Genomic DNA, 18,261 nt, shown 5'->3' on the forward strand with positions numbered 1-18,261 from the left:
AATTTCTCCTGTCAGTTACAAGAGCATCGTTGGCCGTCTAAAAGCGCTGAGGACCGAGATTGAGCATCTGCAGCTGTTGTTGGAGAGGTCAAAGGTCAAGCTCCAGAAGGACTTCCATAAGTGGTGGAGCCAGGAAGCTTCCAGTCTGCAGGTGGCTGAGCTTACCTTCCTCTACCTATCCATGTGACAACACCACATAAAGCATCTGGGAGCCTGATGTAAAGTCCAGGGAAGAGTGTTAAAGACGTGTTTGACATTAGCCTTGTCTCTGGCTTTTTGTCTTTCTGTTTATGGATGTCTTCTTTCGTTTGTTTTCTGAATGCAGGGCTCTGTGGTCGTGTAAGTTGATATGCATCTGTCTTTGACTTGTGGGGCCTTTATGGCACCAGTGTGACCCTTGCAGCCTCTGTTCAACATCATGCTCAGTCGGTCCTGGGGGGAAGATATGTAGGAGGCAAATACACACAAAGACATTTTCATGGAACTCTTTGTGACCCAAACAAGAGCCTGGAAAGCAGCTTAGAGGAACAGCAACAGATGATGGACAGTCCCAGCAGATAGCATTAACAGGAACAAAATGTCACACAGTGGAGGCAGCCAGCTAAACATAGTGGAGAACAGTTGCCATAACGCTATAAATATTGCATAAATCTTAGTAGCTAAAGATTTAGCTATTGAAATTGTTGGCTAACAGTCTTTAACAGACATGTGAAGAATAAAGTTTCCATACAGCTATGTACTGCTTCCATAGGAATTCAGAGGCTAAATAGCTGATAATCCAATTCACTAATTAATTATCAGGATGTGTGAGCAGGTTTATAAAAGCAGGAGCCTTGGCATTTTGCCGTCTGGAGCATTCAGATGTGTGTCGGGACAATGCCACAGTGTTCGCAGAAGTGGACATCCCAGGAAATTCACCCCAGGTCCGGAGCACTCAGTGCTCAGCAAAACTGTAAAAACACCCAAGAGCTACATCTCAGTCAAATGTGAGACCATCTGTCTCACAGCTAAAGCTTGGTTCAAACTGGGTCACAGAACAGGACAACGATCCCAAGCACAGCAGCAAATCTGCAACAGAACGGCTGAAAAAGAAAAAGCATCGCGGTGTTGCGATGGTCCAGTCAAAGTCACAGTGAAAAAGTTCACAGTATAGATACTAGAAAAAATTCAAATATAGTTCATTCAGTTGTACCTTTAACCAACTTTTGAGCTTTTACCGTATGATGTGTAAGTACTTTACCAGTATCTACATGGCTATATTTGTCTGTGATCTCTGTGGGTAATAAGAGATAAGTCTTGTGCAAAAGTTTAAAGAGAGAAAAGCTGATAAAATTTCATGTCTAAAACCAAGTTAGACTTGTCTCTCCACTTGCACGCTTTCCTCAGCCTTGATGGCTGTCATGTGGTTGGTTTCGGAAACCAACTGCATAGAAGATGTTAGGCACCAACATGTGATGAGCAGACGTCGCTGGCTGCCGCTCTTTGGTTTTGATCTTATGAATGGAGAAGAATATCTCATTCACATCTGAGAAAAGTTTGGAAATGTGTCACTGAGTGACGAATGGGAAGCAGAGGAAATCCAACAGACGGGCCTTACACATGCAGTTTGAGTCCACAAAGCAGGACGTCCTTTTTCGTGCCTGTATATATTCATCAGCTTTGTTCACACGTTTATTGTTCTGCACACATGTGATCGCTTAAACTTTGTGTTATGACAAAGCCAGAAGACACAAAATACCTAAGGTTGTCTGGTCCTTTTAAAGAGAACTATGGCCACATTGCATTTAACTGTTACCAGGCTGGCATGATGTTGTTTGTAGAGAAGTGGTACAGAAATATTTCAGTAAATTAACTTTTCATTATTTGTAACCAGGAGTCTGAGTCAGAGGCTGCAGCCCAAAGTCACACTGGGACACTGAACAGGACCATACAGCCATCTACACCTCGAGCTCCGGGATTTGGGTGAGATTGCTTTTTGCCCAGCCTTGCAAAAGATGTAATAAAGGTCTGACCAGTTGGCTGGTATGCACTCTTAATATTAACTGTGTATTAAATAGACATTTTTAGCTTCTATTCAGCTCATACACGTATAAAAACTAGCGAAGTTATAATGAGAACCACTCTCTTTTTACTGATTTATTAATAATATTATAGTTTCCTTTTCATTTCCGTGCCTGAACACTTGATTTTTAGCCAGCAACCTGCAGCTTGTTTCTATAAAACCTTTTTTTACTTTAATAAATAGCAAACAATTGCTGGAACAATGTTAAATCAATAAAACAATGTTTTTATGTGAAAGATACAAACAATACTAAAAGACCTAAACTTCATCACAAATGTTGAAAATGATTAAAGAAATTATTAACCACCATTTTTTATAAGGAATATAGTACAAGAACTAGAAAAATGGAGCTGAGAATATGGCAGCTTTAGTTTTAACTCAGTGAACTTTGCAGAAACTCCATTAACAAAATGTTGCTACAAACTATTTTTGTGTTGTAGCGCCCTCTGGTGGTTGGCTCATGTACATGCATACATTTCCTACAGATGATATAATGTTCTGTGGTATTTTGTTGTCAGTCTTCATGAAATACTCTTCTAATTTTAATTAGGGCTCCTGCTCTCAGCAGTACTGTGAGAGACTCGCCAGCAGGCCGACACCTGAATCCAGATCCTTCTATCTCTGCTCAGGAGCTCAGGTCAGCTACGCTTCACTGATCCTCTCATTTATTTGCTCTGGGTACTGATGGGTTATACTGCATGTAGCCATACGATATGTAACACTATATATATACACATACACTGATTCTTTGAATTTCAGAAGTTTTACCCTTGAAAGCAAACCTCCAGGACCAGCTGTGCCAGCGTGGCAGAATAACCCTGTGAACAGGAAGGTGACAGACTTCACCCCTTCTTCTGAGTGGAAGTATGTGAATCAGCGGCCTGGAACAAAGGTTGACAAATATTACAATCAAAAGAGGAGTTTTAAACTATTTCTGGCCAAAATAATCCTTTGGAACAACATATTTAGGCCCTACAGTGTCAGTGACACAGCCTTGTTAAGTATAACTTTGTATACATGTTACTAAAAAATATTTTTTCTTTTGTCACATGTAGCTACGTGGGGGTTTTTATGATCATTATCGTGTGCCCTTTAACTTTGAATCTTTATTATTAACTTCAATCTTTATTATGTTTTTAGTTTTGATGACATCGTTGAACTAATACTTACAAATAAAATGCTTACATTTCTTAAATCTCACAGGAGATCCTGTGAGATTTAATACAGATTAATGAACATAATTATGGGGGTGCATGTATTTTATTGTTTCACTTGTAAAGAATAAAGTGACAGAGCTTTATTTCCAGTATATTCTCAGAGTTCTGCCATTTAACATGTTCAGAGGAACTATTGACTTCACTCATATCTCTTTAGAAATAAGAGACATCACAGTCCTTGTATTGTCTATTGTTTATTTTTTACATTTTTAAAACAAACTGAAAGTTCTTTGGATTTATTGTCGACATTTTGAAGCACTTAAATCTGTATATAGACGTGTAGATTTTATAGATTTGCAGTGTTTTTGGTTTTTTTCAGTCATGAGCACGGCTATGATTTTTTTATATCTTTGTGAAGTAATGTCTACAAACTGTGCTAACAAATCAAACAGGCCTCACTGCTGCCTGAGCTACCGTTTTACGATCACAGTTAAACACTCGTGCTTTTGTTCCACCAGCAGAGACTGCATTGTTACCTGTTTCTTATAAACCTCTGGATTACGAATAGTCAAGAATAACAGGACTGCTGGGTTGTTAAAGCAATGAATGATGATGGCTGCCTGTCACAGTAACTATTCATACATTTCAGGACCCTCACCTCTGCCACAGTCTCATCCTCTATTCCGCTGACTGGAGACCAGCAAACTGATGCTGACATCCTGGCTTTTATCAGGGCTAGGCAGAATCTCGTCAGCAGGGCAGGTGACACACACAGATACACACATGCAAAAAACGCACCTTAAGCACAGTATGCATTATGCATTCAACACCGCCCTCTGCTGGCCTGACAATAAAGTTTAGCTTCTTTCAGGACTTTTCGTAGCTTTCTTTATCCTCGTTTTCTGTCCACTGAGGGAATAAAGAGACTTGTTGCTTCCACTTCTCTGTCACAGTGTTGCATTATGGTCACAGACAGCATACATATATGGTGGACACTCCTTTCACAAAGCCCTGAGGTTTATTACAAACCTTACTTACCAGCTTACATTCACTACAACTTAGGGAGCTAGTCTTACTGAGCGAATTTGAGGTTGAATTAATTCAATAATTGCTTGAACATTAATATTGAATACAGTATTTTTGCTGTATGGATTCATGTGTGTTACTTGAATGCTATCTCTCTTGGTCACGACACTGTTGCAAAAAGATTTTTAATCTCAGGAGTTATCAGGAAAATAACTGCTGACTTTCTTCTTGCTTGTTTTCTTGCTTTATTAGTTTATTAAACTGTTTTTCTTTGTCTTTTCTTCCATCATTATAGCTTTCGCCACTAAATGTTTACTAAGTTCTTTCCTCAACTTTATTTGGGCACTACCAGTGTCAATTTTTACTCTTTCTATATTTATGTATACGTCTTCCCAAAACACCTTCCAAGACACTAGTGCGTTCTGGGAAGTGTAGTAACACTAGCAAAGGCATTTGAACATCGACACACAATAGCTTATTCTAACTTTTTCTTTGTTTTCTGAATTTCAGGCAAACATCAGCAGTGATGTGTTTCAAGTTTGACCTCCACGTGTCACGGCGAGTGAGATGAGCCGTGTGGAAAATAAAGGAGGATCCAAACGCAGGCACTTGGTAAAGGTGTGATGGTGGTTTATTAAACACAAAATAAAAATGGACAAAAGGCGAACCGAACAAAGACTAAACTATACTGGGAACAAACTGAGTACAGAACACGAACATGAACGAGAGCGAGCAGAAACCGATTGACAGCAGGGAAACACACAGATGAAGCAGGGTGGATACACAGACGAACCAGCAACTACAAACACAGAAGACACGACTTAAATACACTCAAAGAATCACAGGGAGATTACACACAGGTGGGAGACACAGCTCGGAGTCATTAACGAGACGAGAGGTAAAACTGAACACACTCACATGAGACGCAGACCTTCACAATAAAACAGGAACAAGAAACCATCACACTAAGACGCAGACTCGACATTGAGAGACAGACAGAAAATGACACATGGAACTAGACATATACTAAGCAGACACAACCGAAGAACAAATCCTAAACACAAACAGAAACATGAAACTCTAATAATAAACATCATAATCATCATCATTAACACAACAAGAGAACAAGAAAACAATCCCTGATGCAAAATTAAACCAAAATATAATAAACTCAAAATACTGGGTGGAAACTGACCCAGAACCGTGACACCACGTCTACCAGTTGAAATAATTACTCATGACCCGGTACATGGGTACTAGGCTTCTCCAAGAAATACAACACACACACGCACACACACGCGCACACATTATGCCTGCTGTCAAATGTGCACACTCAGTTACTGGCTTCTTCCTGGTAATGACGTGATATAATGGTCATGAGTGGAAATCACAGCCTGCTCCGACTGTTTGACAAATTTTGTCTCAAGATATCAGAAGAAGGAGCGGCCAGTCGGAAGCCGGCTCCTCCAGTTTGTGGAAGTAATGAATCATAACTATGTAAATGATGCAGAAACAAATAACTTTCATATTTCCATCTAATTTTACTTTATTCAAAAGGGGTGTAAAAGTGTATAATATCAGGACATTTCCTATTTAAAATGTACAAAAAAAATGAAGCAGAATTGTGCGATGCTATGACACACACTACTGCTGTTCTTACTTCTGAGTTTCTTGTTTTGTGTATTAGTTTTAAACTCTCCACTCTGCCTGCCTTGTGATTTAAAATCCACAGATCATAGCTGTTGATGCACAAAGCTCATTTTCTTTTGCCATTTATATTAGTAATAAATATTTTTTCATGAGTGCTTCCTTATTTCTCTTTGATAATATGTAATAGGTGTAACAGTGGCTTTTTTTCACTTTGGAATTTAACTGGAAAAGTGGAAAACCACTGTCAACTATAGTTCTAACAGCTGTACTGAAAAAATTAGAGTATCTCTTAGGTCTCCCTGAAATTTGAAGATGATCTGTATGAGATCATATAAGCAAAAACAGTTTTTGTGCAGCAGATTTAAAATTACATCAGGCATTCACTCGGACCCTCAGATAGTCTCTCAGTCTTGTTCTCTAAAACTTAAAGACTTATGAGAGCCCGATTCTCCTGCAGAGATGTTTGCTGCTGTTGCGTCATTTCCTGGCGACACTCTCGTTGGACAGCATTGAACGAGATCTACCTGTTCTGGACCATGATAACAGTATTCTGGCTGATTGGAGCTGGAGCGGACCTGGCTTATCGAAGAACAAAAAAAGCGGTTACAGCTGTTCAAAACCCCACAAGGTTGGCCAACACGATTGACCATGGTCAAGCCGTGAGTACTCAGACTGTGTTTACTGAACGCAATATTGATAAGATCTTGGAGAAGCTCACGGCTCTGCATCGGGAATTGAGAGACCTGATGACCAGTGATGGACATTTAGACCAAATGCGAAATTGGAATGCAGTTGTTAATTTGAACCCAAATAACCATCTCCTTCATGCAGCTACTCAAGACTGTCAAGGCCAAGACTGCCCAAAACAACAAATTTCCCTGATAACAGGACTGTGTTTTGACTATCTGCTCCTATACTTCAAGGTCACCTGCATCACCTGGAGGACTGTTGACTTTTGCTTAACCGGGTGAAAGGACACTCTTTCAAGTTGAACACTGGTTACACACACACACACACACACACACACACACACACACACACACACACACACACACACACACACACACACACACACACACACACACACACACACACTCAAATCTCTCATGTACACAGACACACACTCACCCCCCTCCCCCCTCCAAATGCCTCCGAACCTTTACTCCCATCCAAATTAGGCAGGCAGATCTGTCCAGCACTGGAAGACTGGCAGCAGGACTGGGCTGCTGTCTACATGGGTTGACTCCTGAGCCCCTCCTTCCCTTTGCACCTAAAGCCACCTGTGTCTGTATTCACCTGTCACTAAGGAAGCCACACCTCTAATTAATGTAAACTTTAGGCCTTAACATGTTAACAGGCTGTAAACATATCTATTTCTGCTATGAAGTTTGACATTAACATAGGAGTTACTTTTGGAGCCAGCACCAAGTGGACGCTACAGGAACTGCAGCTGATCTGAGCTGCTGTTCAGGGAAATGATGCCAGCATGCACTGTGCCAAAGGTAAAGAAACACCCATGGAGAAGTGTCCAGTCGGTAAAAAGCTCTATTCAGATTGTGTTACAAACTCTTCTTGTTGGATTCTGAACTAAATAGTTATTATTAGACACAGAACAGCGAAAGCTCTTGACACACCCTTCATTTCTTTATATTATACTTTCAAGGAGGAATTGAGAAATTGTTGTCCAGTCTTTCTGAAGTTCTTTCTGAAGTTTTTTTGTGGCCATTGGCTATTTTTTCACTCCAGTAATTCCTAGTTAGGTAAAAGTTTGCCATGTCTTTGCATGGTTTACTGCTATCTCAGGGAGATTGTCAGGTTTGAAAAAAAAAAAAAATCAATATCTCCATCAGCATCAGCTAATAAGCTGTGTCTGCCTACCTAGCTACCTCAAAGCCATTTGTCCAAACAGAGACGACCTGTCAACAGGTTTACATGGCTTTGCATCAATTTGTTTGACACATGCACGCTTTGCATCGAGGCTGAGTGGCTTTGGAGCAAGGTCCTTTTTCGGTCACGTCATTACACCTGTTATTTCCCTCGGGAACATCACTTCCGATCACTGGGTTCACTGGTAATTGTAATAGAGAGGGTGTTCCCAGGAAGAAAAACTGCCTAATTAGAGCTGAAGCATGTTTTTTTTTTTTTTAAATAAAAATAAAATGTGAAAACTGTGTAAATCTGCAGAGAATACAATAATCTAAAGATTGATCTAAAGTTGGTCATGGAAAAAAAATCTTCTGACCAACAATGACATGCATTTTTTCTTCTTCTTTTACACCCCCCACCGAACACTTTAAGGGATGTGCTAGGATTGCTGCACTTCCCAGAATGCACTAGTTCCTTAGAAGCTGTTTTACTTTGCGTACACTGCTCATAAAAAAGGACAACTTTTAAATTTTAGTATAGCATCAAGTCAGTTAAAACTTTGGGATACTGATCTGTTCAGTGTCTGGTTTTAACTAAATTAAGAACAGGTGCACTGTATGAGACAACCCACAAAACAAGGAGGAGATTCCAGTAGACGGGAGGTTAGTCTTGGAGAGCTGGATGGGGGTATGGAAGGTCCTGAACCTATCAGCGGGACTGGTATCTGCTCCTTTGTGCAAGGAAGAACAGGCCAGAACCCTACAAAATAAACTCCAGCAGGCCAGACAATCAAAAACAGACTTCATGAGGTGGCCTGATGACACAATATCCTTTAAAGGGCCCTGTGCTCCCTGCACTGTGGAGCCCAGTTGCTCCACAGACTGTCCAGGAGCTCAAAGATGCCCTGGTCCAGATCTTGGAGGAGATCCCCCAGAATACTATTTAATTATGAGCATGCCCTGATGTTGTCAAGCATGCATATAAGAACATGAGGACTGTACAAACCACTGAGTCCCTTTAACTTGCTGGAGTGAAATCTCAGAAAAATGGTCTGAAGCATCATTTTTTCCTGCTTTGATTTTTGGAGTAAGATCAGTATACTTTCCTAGTGAGATTATGGTCTTAGTCACTAGTGTTATTCCAATGAAATACAACATGATGTTCAGTTTGTAAATGATGGTACTGTTATGTAAAGTATAAAGAGGATAAAAGGGTGGTGCTCCTTCATAACCATGTAATATCAGTTCAAAATTCAAGACGACAAAAATGTTGAACTCTTGGCTTTAAAACAGGAAATCACAAAACACTGGGTAACATCCAGTCCGTTTTTTATATGACAGAAACCAAAACAGAGCAAATATTTGACATCTGTTTGATTAATTTTTTCCAGATGCCTCTAAATAATTGGTAACCTTTGGGTGTGTAAGCCATATATGCCTAATGGTTGATGCTGTTTTCTTGATGTGTTGACATTTTTTTTAATTATTGTAACCTACGTGACTGAAAAACTAAATCCTGTTTAAGTTTCTCCTTAATAATCATAATGAGCACAGTCAGAGCCGAAACTTGGAATAGGCATGTGGGGAAACCCAAAGTTATAGAGGTAGGTGAGTCTGGGCTTGTGTACAGGCTGGGATCAGATGGCCTGTGCTGCCGCTGGTCAAACATTAACTTCTGTTATGCTGACAAGATGTTGCTCCCTTATTAGTGGAAACAGTTGGAAGTGTATGTGTGTGCCCAGATGTCACTAATGGAGGTGAAGTAAGTTTGGCCATTACCCAGATAACCCATAAATTTACAGGACTCTGACCAAGCAGAATGAGACCTGATAACCTATCGACTCAGAGCTTCACCAAACATTAGCCTGCCCTCACCCTGCTGTGATGTAGAAATGCTTTCTCCTTAAGCAAACCGCTTTCGTTGCCTGTTTTCAAAAAGAATCTCACGCTGAACGAGGGTTTGTCTTTCAATTCTTTCTGAACTAAGAAAAAAAACAACCAACTCCTCCAACAAGTTTGTTGATTGGTATCGTATCCTTTCTGTTGGTGGCGGGAGGTCAATGGCGAGCTTTCACGTGGTGCGGGTCAGAGCGAGCTGGACGGCTCTTTTGGCTCTGTCCCATTTCATCTACCTGCTGGCTGGAGCCACCATCTTCCGAATACTGGAGCGAGAGGCCGAAAACTACAATCGAAACCATTTTCTGATGGAGAAGTTGAATTTCTTAGCAAATTACACCTGCTTGGATGGAGACGCCTTGGAGTACTTTGTTAAGGTCTGGCATTTATTACACTGTCAGCATGTGTTTGATAGTCCCAACTTTACCAACACAGTGATGGCAAGGCAACAGCAAGGCAATTCAAAGTGCTTTACATTAAAAGATAAAAGGTACTCATGTAAAATGAGCAACATTACAAAAATGTAAGACCTTCTAGATAGAAAATAGACTGAAATATATGTAATTTAACATAAAATAATCTGAAATGAAAAGCAAAGAGAAAAAGCCAAAAATGAATGCTTCTTCTCCATAGTTTTAAATCATAGTTTTAAAAATGATGTGGCTGTGGCTCAGGAAGTCATCAAGATACTTAACCCTGAGTTCCTTCCAGTGCAATAATAAATCATTAGATAAGGCACTTGAGTATAGAATAAAGTGTGTGTGTATGTGAGTTGAAGGCTTGACAGTAAGTAGCTTTGAGTGCTCATTTTGATTAGAAAACTGTAATTTACTTGCCTGGCTACTTATCCTAGGAGACTGTCACAGACAACCTGATGGGTCTGGATGGTTAAGAATGTACTGGGAGGTCAGTAGTGCTTCCAAAAACAGAAAGTGAATGAACAATTGTATGATTATGGACGCAGTTTCTTGCTACACCCATACCCCTCACATCCACAATGTAGCTAATAAGACCAAGCTCTTGAGCCGTACACATGCATGCAGGAGACTTTAGATTAGATTACATACACCTGGTTGGACCCACTTTTGCCCTTTTTCTTTGTGATATAGACTCAACAAGTTGCTGGAAACAGTCACGAGAGATTTTGGTGCATGTTGACATGATAGCATCACACAGTTGATGCAGATTCCAGCCCACTATATCCCAAAGACGTTTTATTGGATTGAGATCTGGTGAGGTCATTTGAGGAGAGTGAACCTTGGTTATAACAAATGCTTTCTCACCACTCTCCAATCAGTGATCCTGGAGAGTGGATCACTGATTGTCAGCAGTTTTTAAAAAATTCAGGCCTCCTTGCCTGGCTAATTAACTCATTCACTGCCATTGACGTCTATAGCCGTCAATGGCAGTGAATGAGTTAATATATGTGAGTAGTTTTTCTACCAATTTTAAGTTTGTGCTGCATCTTTACATTATCACTCTACCAAAATGTGTTCAGCATCAGATCTAGTGCCATGATAAATGTCTATCAACACCATAAATGTTAATAATGCAATGAACCACATATCTAGTGATGTTACACGAGAATCAATTATTACACTACAAGCTTTTTTAACATCATGACAATAACTCTTTTAGAAGATGCAGCCTTAAATGCATCTCAACGGACATTAATCAGTTAAATTATGTAAAAATAGATTCTGCTGTTGTCAGATACAGGACACAGTGAATACAGGATTATAGCTGCTGGCCCCACCATTATGTTAAATACATGGTAATAATAGCTGACTGTAACCTGACCTAATGAGTCATTTAGTGTGTTCTAATCTAAAATATTTGCCAGTGAGATTACTGGCTCCCTTTAGTGTCATGAGTCATTAAATGTTCAGGCACATTGAATCCTGATTTTACTATCTCTGTGCTTGCATTTGTGTGTGTGTGTGTGTGTGTGTGTGTGTGTGTGTGTGTGTGTGTGTGTGTGTGTGTACACAGGTCATTTTATATGCCAAGAAAAATGGAGTAAATCCTTCAGGAAACTCCACAAACCCCAGTAACTGGGACTTCAGCAGCTCCTTCTTCTTTGCAAGCACAGTCATCACAACTATCGGTGAGCACTTTCACATTTCAGTTTTCCCATTTGTGGGAAATGCCTGCCCCGCTTAATAACGGCTCCTTATCTGGTTCACAGGCTATGGAAACCTCTCCCCAAGCACTGTGTCTGGCCAGGTGTTTTGTGTGTTTTATGCTTTCTGTGGGATTCCCCTGAACCTGGCCTTCTTCAAACAGCTGGGGAAGTGTTTCACTATCCACCTGGGGAGGCTGGAGAAGGGACTGGTCTCAGTTGTTCCTCACAAGGTACCGCTTCATGTCCATTAGCTACAGCATGGAGTTAAATTTTTTTAGGGATCACATCAAATCAAAATTGTTTATAAGCACATTTAAAGCTAACATAGGTCGGCCTATTATCTAGTACAGTCTAGTGAAAAAGCCAAAGAATAAAAATGAGGTGTTAAAATGTCCAGTGTTGATGAGATTCTGATGTGAAGAACCTTATCAGCACCATCAGTGGTCACCACGACATAAAAATGACATGTATAGAAAGAAACTTCACCAACTTTCCAGCATTTTTGTTTCTTTGGTAAACTAGCTGGGAGCCCATGTAAACAAGCAATACAGGTGATAAGTGCCCTCACACTTTCACATACCACTTATTTTCCTAACCTTCACCAGGTAACTGCTGGCCAATCTAGGGACAGGTTTAAAGTTTGGTAAACAATCACATCTTTTTATAGATTTTGCGCCTTTTGGAACACCGAAGTGGAAAAGCTTTAAAAAAAAAAAAACAAACTCCTGGCTAAAACCTCTAACACCAAAATGTTTCTTTTAGCTTCTGAAACTATACCTTTTTTAACAGCTTTGACAAAACCTAATCTTACACAGCTCCCATGTGAATTGGCAGATATTACAAGCCAAGCATCACATTTCTGGACCTGCTTCAGATACTGAAAGCAAATACTGGCTTAAACAAAAGATTACAGAAATACTCTAACTACTCTGTTCATTTGTTTATCAAATACTAAAGTGCTGCCAAAAAGACATCAACATTTGTTGCATTGATTGGATGTGTAGGCCACAGCATGCTGATAGCCTTTATCTCTGTGTATAATATCAAACCTTTTGTCCTTTGCAGCAAGCATTTGAGGCTGTTGCAGCGAGTTTGTTCTTTATCGCTGGCACTTTCCTGTTTCTGGTCATCCCCCCTCTGCTGTTCAGTTACGTGGAAGGCTGGACATATGGCGAGGGCTTCTACTTCGCCTTCATTACCCTGAGCACCATTGGCTTTGGAGATTATGTGGTGGGTGAGTAGAGAGAGCAAACAAACAGCACAGAAGTCAACCTAACCTTTGTGATTCTATCCAGTGGACTGTAAAAGGCATTTGGACGTAATGTCTTTGCAGGTACCAACCCTGGAAAGACCTACATCTATCTGTACCGCAGTGTTGCAGGCATTTGGATCATCTTTGGCCTCGCTTGGCTCGCTCTCATCTTCAACATGGCAGCTAGTATAATGGAGCATGTGCTGGACCAGACTTACCCGAGCCTCAGGAAACAAAGGGAGGCAGAGAACATGCCATCCAGTGAAATAGAAGCCACATCAAAGATCTGAAAATGGACTGCAGATAGCACCATATACAGTGCGTAAAATATATTTAGCGAGACTGTGCTAAAATAGACAAAGCAGGATGACTTCTACCTCATTCAGGCCACACAATCGGTGCTTTAAATATTTGCGTTGAACTGTCATAAAATGCAAACAGTTCACACAAATAACACTGTTCTAATTAATTCTAATTATTCTCACTGAGAGCAAAATGTTTTACATATTATATACAAAGTGTGCTCAGAAAGTTATGAGAACAGGTTGACAGAAGGGGGAAAAAATCAAAAGCCTGACTTCATTTAAATGTGGCCAATCTCCCATTCAGCACTATTTTCTCATGCACCTCTGGACAGATTTTAGATCTCATTGCAGAAGTCTTCTCATTTCCCTTTCCCCCCCTTTATTTTGTGATCTCCTCCAGTTTGTCAAAATCAAAACTTAATGGAAAATCTGACAAGTGAGTCAGTTGGCATCTTAAGATTGTGCAGGTGTTCTTGCACACAGTTCATGTTTTTGTCACATTTCCTCCCTCACAATAATTGGGATGTTCTTCCAGAACTCTGCACTGATGGGTCCAACCTGAAGGGAACATTCATGCTGTAAAACACTAGAGGCAGTGTGAATGTGGTAACAATGCCATGATATTTCATACTGCACTCATGGTAGCTCCCAAGTCCCTACTGGGTCAGCTCACATTTTTGCCCATGTTATTCCATGTGTTGGTATCAGTATAGGTTAACATCCCTCCTATTAGCGCTCTACTTAGCTTCAGCTCTGAAATCTTCAGGAGTACCACCAGTGTGATTGGTTGGTAATGGTTCTCCAAGAACTGACTGCCATTAAAAAAAACAAAACAAATGTAAGTATGTGACTTGCAAAATAAAAAGTAGCCATTCTTCAGAAACACAAGTTAAGAAGATCAACTTTTTCAGTGTTAGTCATAAAACAATTAAAGGCACCGCCATAATGAGCTGACTCTCAGCATTAGAGCCTTTCTTGTTTTGTAAACATTATTTCAACATATTCTTAGATGATCTAGTAGAGAATGTGTTTACTCAGGCGGAAATCATGTTTTCTGCTACACGTTTGTGTTTTTTATTAACTCTTGTGTGTGTGCGTTTCTCTGAGAGCATGTCTGCATTTGTGTAGTGATGGAAAATTCAGGTGAATTGAATGCAGAGGGCTATCTTAGACAAACACATTAATCAAAATGGTGAAGTGAGCTGTAAAAAAAAAAAAAAAAGGATGGCTTTTACCTGTCCCACTTTTTAGTTTGTTTTAAATCCATTCAACACTTACTTATTTTTGGTTATGGAGCGGTTTGGTTTCAGAGACCCTTTTATTCAACTGATTAAAAATTTATATTATTTACCTTCAGCAAGAATAAAAATAAATGGGAGCTTAACTGGAGTAGTGGACTTGCAGAGAGGATGTCGGCAGGCATGTCCGCTTAGCCCAGCCTTGTTTGCTTTATTTATTGAACCGCTGGCGCAAGCTATTAGGGAGGATGAACAAATTAAAGGGATATGGATACGGAATACGGAATATAAAATGGGTTTATTTGCATATGATGTTTTGCTGACCCTCACAGACCCAGAAAGAAGCTTACCTAAGTTATGGTCAAAGATGGAAATGTTTGGAGAACTTTCCGGATATAAAATAAACATTCAAATAAACACAGGTGATCACATACAATTATGTACCCACAACAAAGATCAAAAATCTGTCTAAATTCATACAAATAAAATAATTAAATATTTAGGTATTAAGATTCCCAAAACACTGACAGAAATCTGTGAATTAAACTACTCACCAATTACAAGGGAATTGAAAGAAAACATTCAAAGGTGGAGCCTACTGCCACTTGATCTGTATAATAGGATTGACCTGATCAAAATGAATATACTTCCGCTACTGCTTTTCCTTTTTCAATCTATACCAGTACACATACCAGCCAAACAATTTGCGTTATGGAACAGAATGATTTCGGATTTATATGGAAGGGCCGTAAACCCAGAGTTAGGTATATAACATTGCAACTACCTAAGGAAAGAGGTGGACTTTCCCTCCCAAACTTAGAAAGTTATTTTAAAGCAGCACAATTAAGATATTTAATTTATTGGTGTGATCCGTCGTACGAAGCAAAATGAAAATATTTAGATGTGACAAAATTAAAATTACCACTACAGACAATACTAGGAGATAAAAAATTATATTTGGAACAGAAAAATAATTTAAACGAATGGACTAAAACTCCTTTAAAGATATGGTTTGATGAATGTGAAAGTCTTAAATCAGGAGCTGGTCTCAAACAACTCAGATGGGTCACACATGATAAGGAATTTATCCCTGCACAAATAGATAGACGTTATACAACTTGGTTAACAAGGGGGATCGGACCATTTTGCTCATTGTTAGGAAAAGAAGGATTACAAAGTTTTGAAAAATTAAGAGACACCTACGGTTTGGAAAACCAAGATTTTTTCAGATATCTTCAAGTCAGGTCCTATTTCAATAGTAATATAAAAACTACAGAAGAACATAGTGAAGGCCTAGTCCCCGTTATAAAAGAAGCTTATAAAGGTCAGATTAAAAATAAATTGATTGCTAAACTTTATCAGAACTTACAATCACTTAAGGATCAATCAACCAATTATATCAAAATTAAATGGGAGACGGAGGCTAAAATCAACATATCAGAGGACAGTTTGTTAAATATATGCAGGACACAGATGGAAACTACTAGTTTGGGTTACTGGAGGGAATTCACGTGGAAAAATTTTATTAGGTTTTTTATAACACCCAAAATAAAATACAAACAAAAAGGTCAACTGACAGATGGACAATGCTGGAGAAACTGTGGGGAAAACATGGCAGATCATTTTCATATATTTTGGAAATGCCCAATAATCCAACCATACTGGAGTGAAGTGGTTGAATCAATTTACTTGGTGACTGGTCTCAAATTAAACTTGGATTTCTGTACTGTGTATTTGGGCGATATCCCATCAGCAGCCTCCTTAAAGGACAAATATTTGATAAACATCCTGTTGGGAGCGGGCAAAAAAGCGCTTACCAGAAGGTGGCTGGAGAAAGAGCCCCCAACAAAGAAAGATTGGATAGGAATAATGGAGGAAATATATAGAATGGAAAAACTTACTTTTTTTTTAACCTCAAAATGGACCAATTTCATAAAAACTGGAGGAAGTGGGAGAGATTTGTTGAAGGTGGTAATGTGGGATGAGGGGTGGTGGGTTATATAACAAGAGCTTAACTAAGTATTTTCACGCAACTACTGAAAGAAGGAAGGTCTGCTAAGGACGTGGTCACGTTTTTTTATAAGGTAGCTCATAAAAGAGACTGGAAATACCCTTCCGAATATCATCAGGGATGGACTGTAAAGTGCTGCGTGGACAGTAGCAAAAACCTGACGACATGGGACCTGTAAAGAGGTGGAGGGGAGCTCCCCCAGACCGGGCAGATCTGAGAGTTTCACTGTGCCATTATGTTATTGTCAGTGCGTATTATGTTTGTTTGTTTGTTTGTTTTTCTGGGTTTTTTTGTTGTTTGTTTTTTTGTTTGTTTGTTTGTTTTTGCTGTTTTTGTTTTCTTCATGTAGATGACTGTCATAATTACAAAACTTTCAATTAAAAAAAAAAAAAAAAAAAGCTTCAAAAGGAAGTAAAATGAAAACAAGGTTGGTTTCAGATAGCTGACGTAAACACTAGCACACAGCTGGAGCCCTCAGCCACCTGTAATTCAACAGTCTGTAATTTAAAAAACTAATAATAGAATAAACTACCCCCATATATTTGTATATGTATAGATGTCCAAACTGGTTTTTGTACCAGGTTGAAAACATGGTTATTAGAAAAAAGAAAAAAAATAAATCCATTCAACACTGAAAAAAAAGAAAAAAAAAAAAAAAAAAAATTATATATATATATATATGTTTGTGTTTACGTCTTTTTTTGAGAAGGTTGGCTTTTTTTGCGCTAGATTCTGAAGCTGTAGGTTTTGTCTCTCTCCAGCCAAAATTTATTGAACCAGCAGCAAAAGAAGATCCAAACTACTCTTCACATTTCGCTTCACATACAGTGGGATGCATAAGTTTGGGCAACCTTGTTAATAGTCATTATTTTCCAAATTTATGCACCTGCCTGATTTTGTTTAAACAATTATTGCACACTTTCTGTAAATCCAATCAACTTCATTTCACTTCTCAAATATCACTGTGTGTGTCTCCTATATGACATATTTAACTGACATTTTTTATTGTAACAACCAACTATTTATACAGGAAAAATAATGACTATTAACAAGGTTGCCCAAACTTTTGCATCCCACTGTAAACATCGTCGTGAATTCCCTCTTAATTTTGATGTTTTGCTTCCACCACGATAAAAATAAATAAATAAATAAAAATCACACTTCATGCACAGCTCTCTCTCTCCCTCTCAGTGTACTTCAAGAACAGTTTCCCATGTCAAATCTCTGTTTTCTGCATTATTCGCTTGCTTATTACCCACCAGTCTATGTACAGCGCTGTCGGACGCTTTTTTTTAACTCACTTCCGACAAAAAAAAAAAGTCTCATTTCTGCTGTTTAATACTGAAGAAATGCAAACTTTTTAAAATTACATGAAATTGCAAAATGATTAGTTGTGTCTCTAATTAAACCTCTGTAACTTTGCTCTGCTTCACTTCAGCAGCATCAGGTAATGTTACTGCAGAAAATTTTAAGGTGGTTATCTGCTATAAAAAAGCCAGGCCAGGAAAATCTCCATGTTTTTCTGTGTTTTATGCTCAGTTACTTTGACACAAAGACATCTGATGTGATGCATTCACCTTTGATAAAGTCTCGCAAGCGTCAGCTTTCTTTTTATAGATATAAAAATATGGATATGTCCTGATAAATGATCAGAATTATAATATTTCTGACTGT

General features: G+C 39.0%; 2 protein-coding genes across 2 annotated transcripts in view; both read left to right on the plus strand.

Moving 5' to 3' along the window:
- kif6 (kinesin family member 6) overlaps nucleotides 1-6,054 on the plus strand; it is a 76,282-nt gene extending 70,228 nt beyond the window's left edge. Inside the window, exons 18-23 of the mRNA XM_026151361.2 lie at nucleotides 16-151; nucleotides 1,874-1,962; nucleotides 2,613-2,699; nucleotides 2,822-2,926; nucleotides 3,869-3,981; nucleotides 4,756-6,054. Of these exons, the coding sequence (XP_026007146.2) occupies nucleotides 16-151; nucleotides 1,874-1,962; nucleotides 2,613-2,699; nucleotides 2,822-2,926; nucleotides 3,869-3,981; nucleotides 4,756-4,772 (547 nt within the window). The 3' untranslated portion in view covers nucleotides 4,773-6,054. The remainder of the gene's footprint in view (nucleotides 1-15; nucleotides 152-1,873; nucleotides 1,963-2,612; nucleotides 2,700-2,821; nucleotides 2,927-3,868; nucleotides 3,982-4,755) is intronic.
- A 2,175-nt stretch (nucleotides 6,055-8,229) lies between these two features.
- Nucleotides 8,230-17,010, plus strand: LOC113011704 (potassium channel, subfamily K, member 16-like). Its single transcript, XM_026151377.2, has 5 exons — nucleotides 8,230-10,033; nucleotides 11,649-11,763; nucleotides 11,845-12,011; nucleotides 12,847-13,015; nucleotides 13,115-17,010. Exons 1-5 carry the CDS (start codon nucleotides 9,821-9,823, stop codon nucleotides 13,321-13,323), a joined length of 873 nt encoding a protein of 290 aa, XP_026007162.2. The 5' UTR covers nucleotides 8,230-9,820; the 3' UTR covers nucleotides 13,324-17,010.
- The last annotated feature ends 1,251 nt before the right edge of the window (nucleotides 17,011-18,261 follow it).

Source organism: Astatotilapia calliptera, chromosome 19 (genome assembly GCF_964374335.1).
Source record: "Astatotilapia calliptera chromosome 19, fAstCal68.1, whole genome shotgun sequence".
NCBI classification, from domain to species: domain Eukaryota; kingdom Metazoa; phylum Chordata; class Actinopteri; order Cichliformes; family Cichlidae; genus Astatotilapia; species Astatotilapia calliptera.

What these genes read in the sequence shown, in the direction of transcription:
- LOC113011704 (XM_026151377.2), top strand. Translation starts at nt 9,821, where the DNA reads ATGGCGAGCTTTCACGTGGTGCGGGTCAGAGCGAGCTGGACGGCTCTT. An exon ending in CCTTGGAGTACTTTGTTAAG is followed by an intron (nt 10,034 to 11,648) that starts GTCTGGCATTTA and finishes GTGTGTACACAG; the next exon opens with GTCATTTTATATGCCAAGAA. An exon ending in CACAGTCATCACAACTATCG is followed by an intron (nt 11,764 to 11,844) that starts GTGAGCACTTTC and finishes TCTGGTTCACAG; the next exon opens with GCTATGGAAACCTCTCCCCA.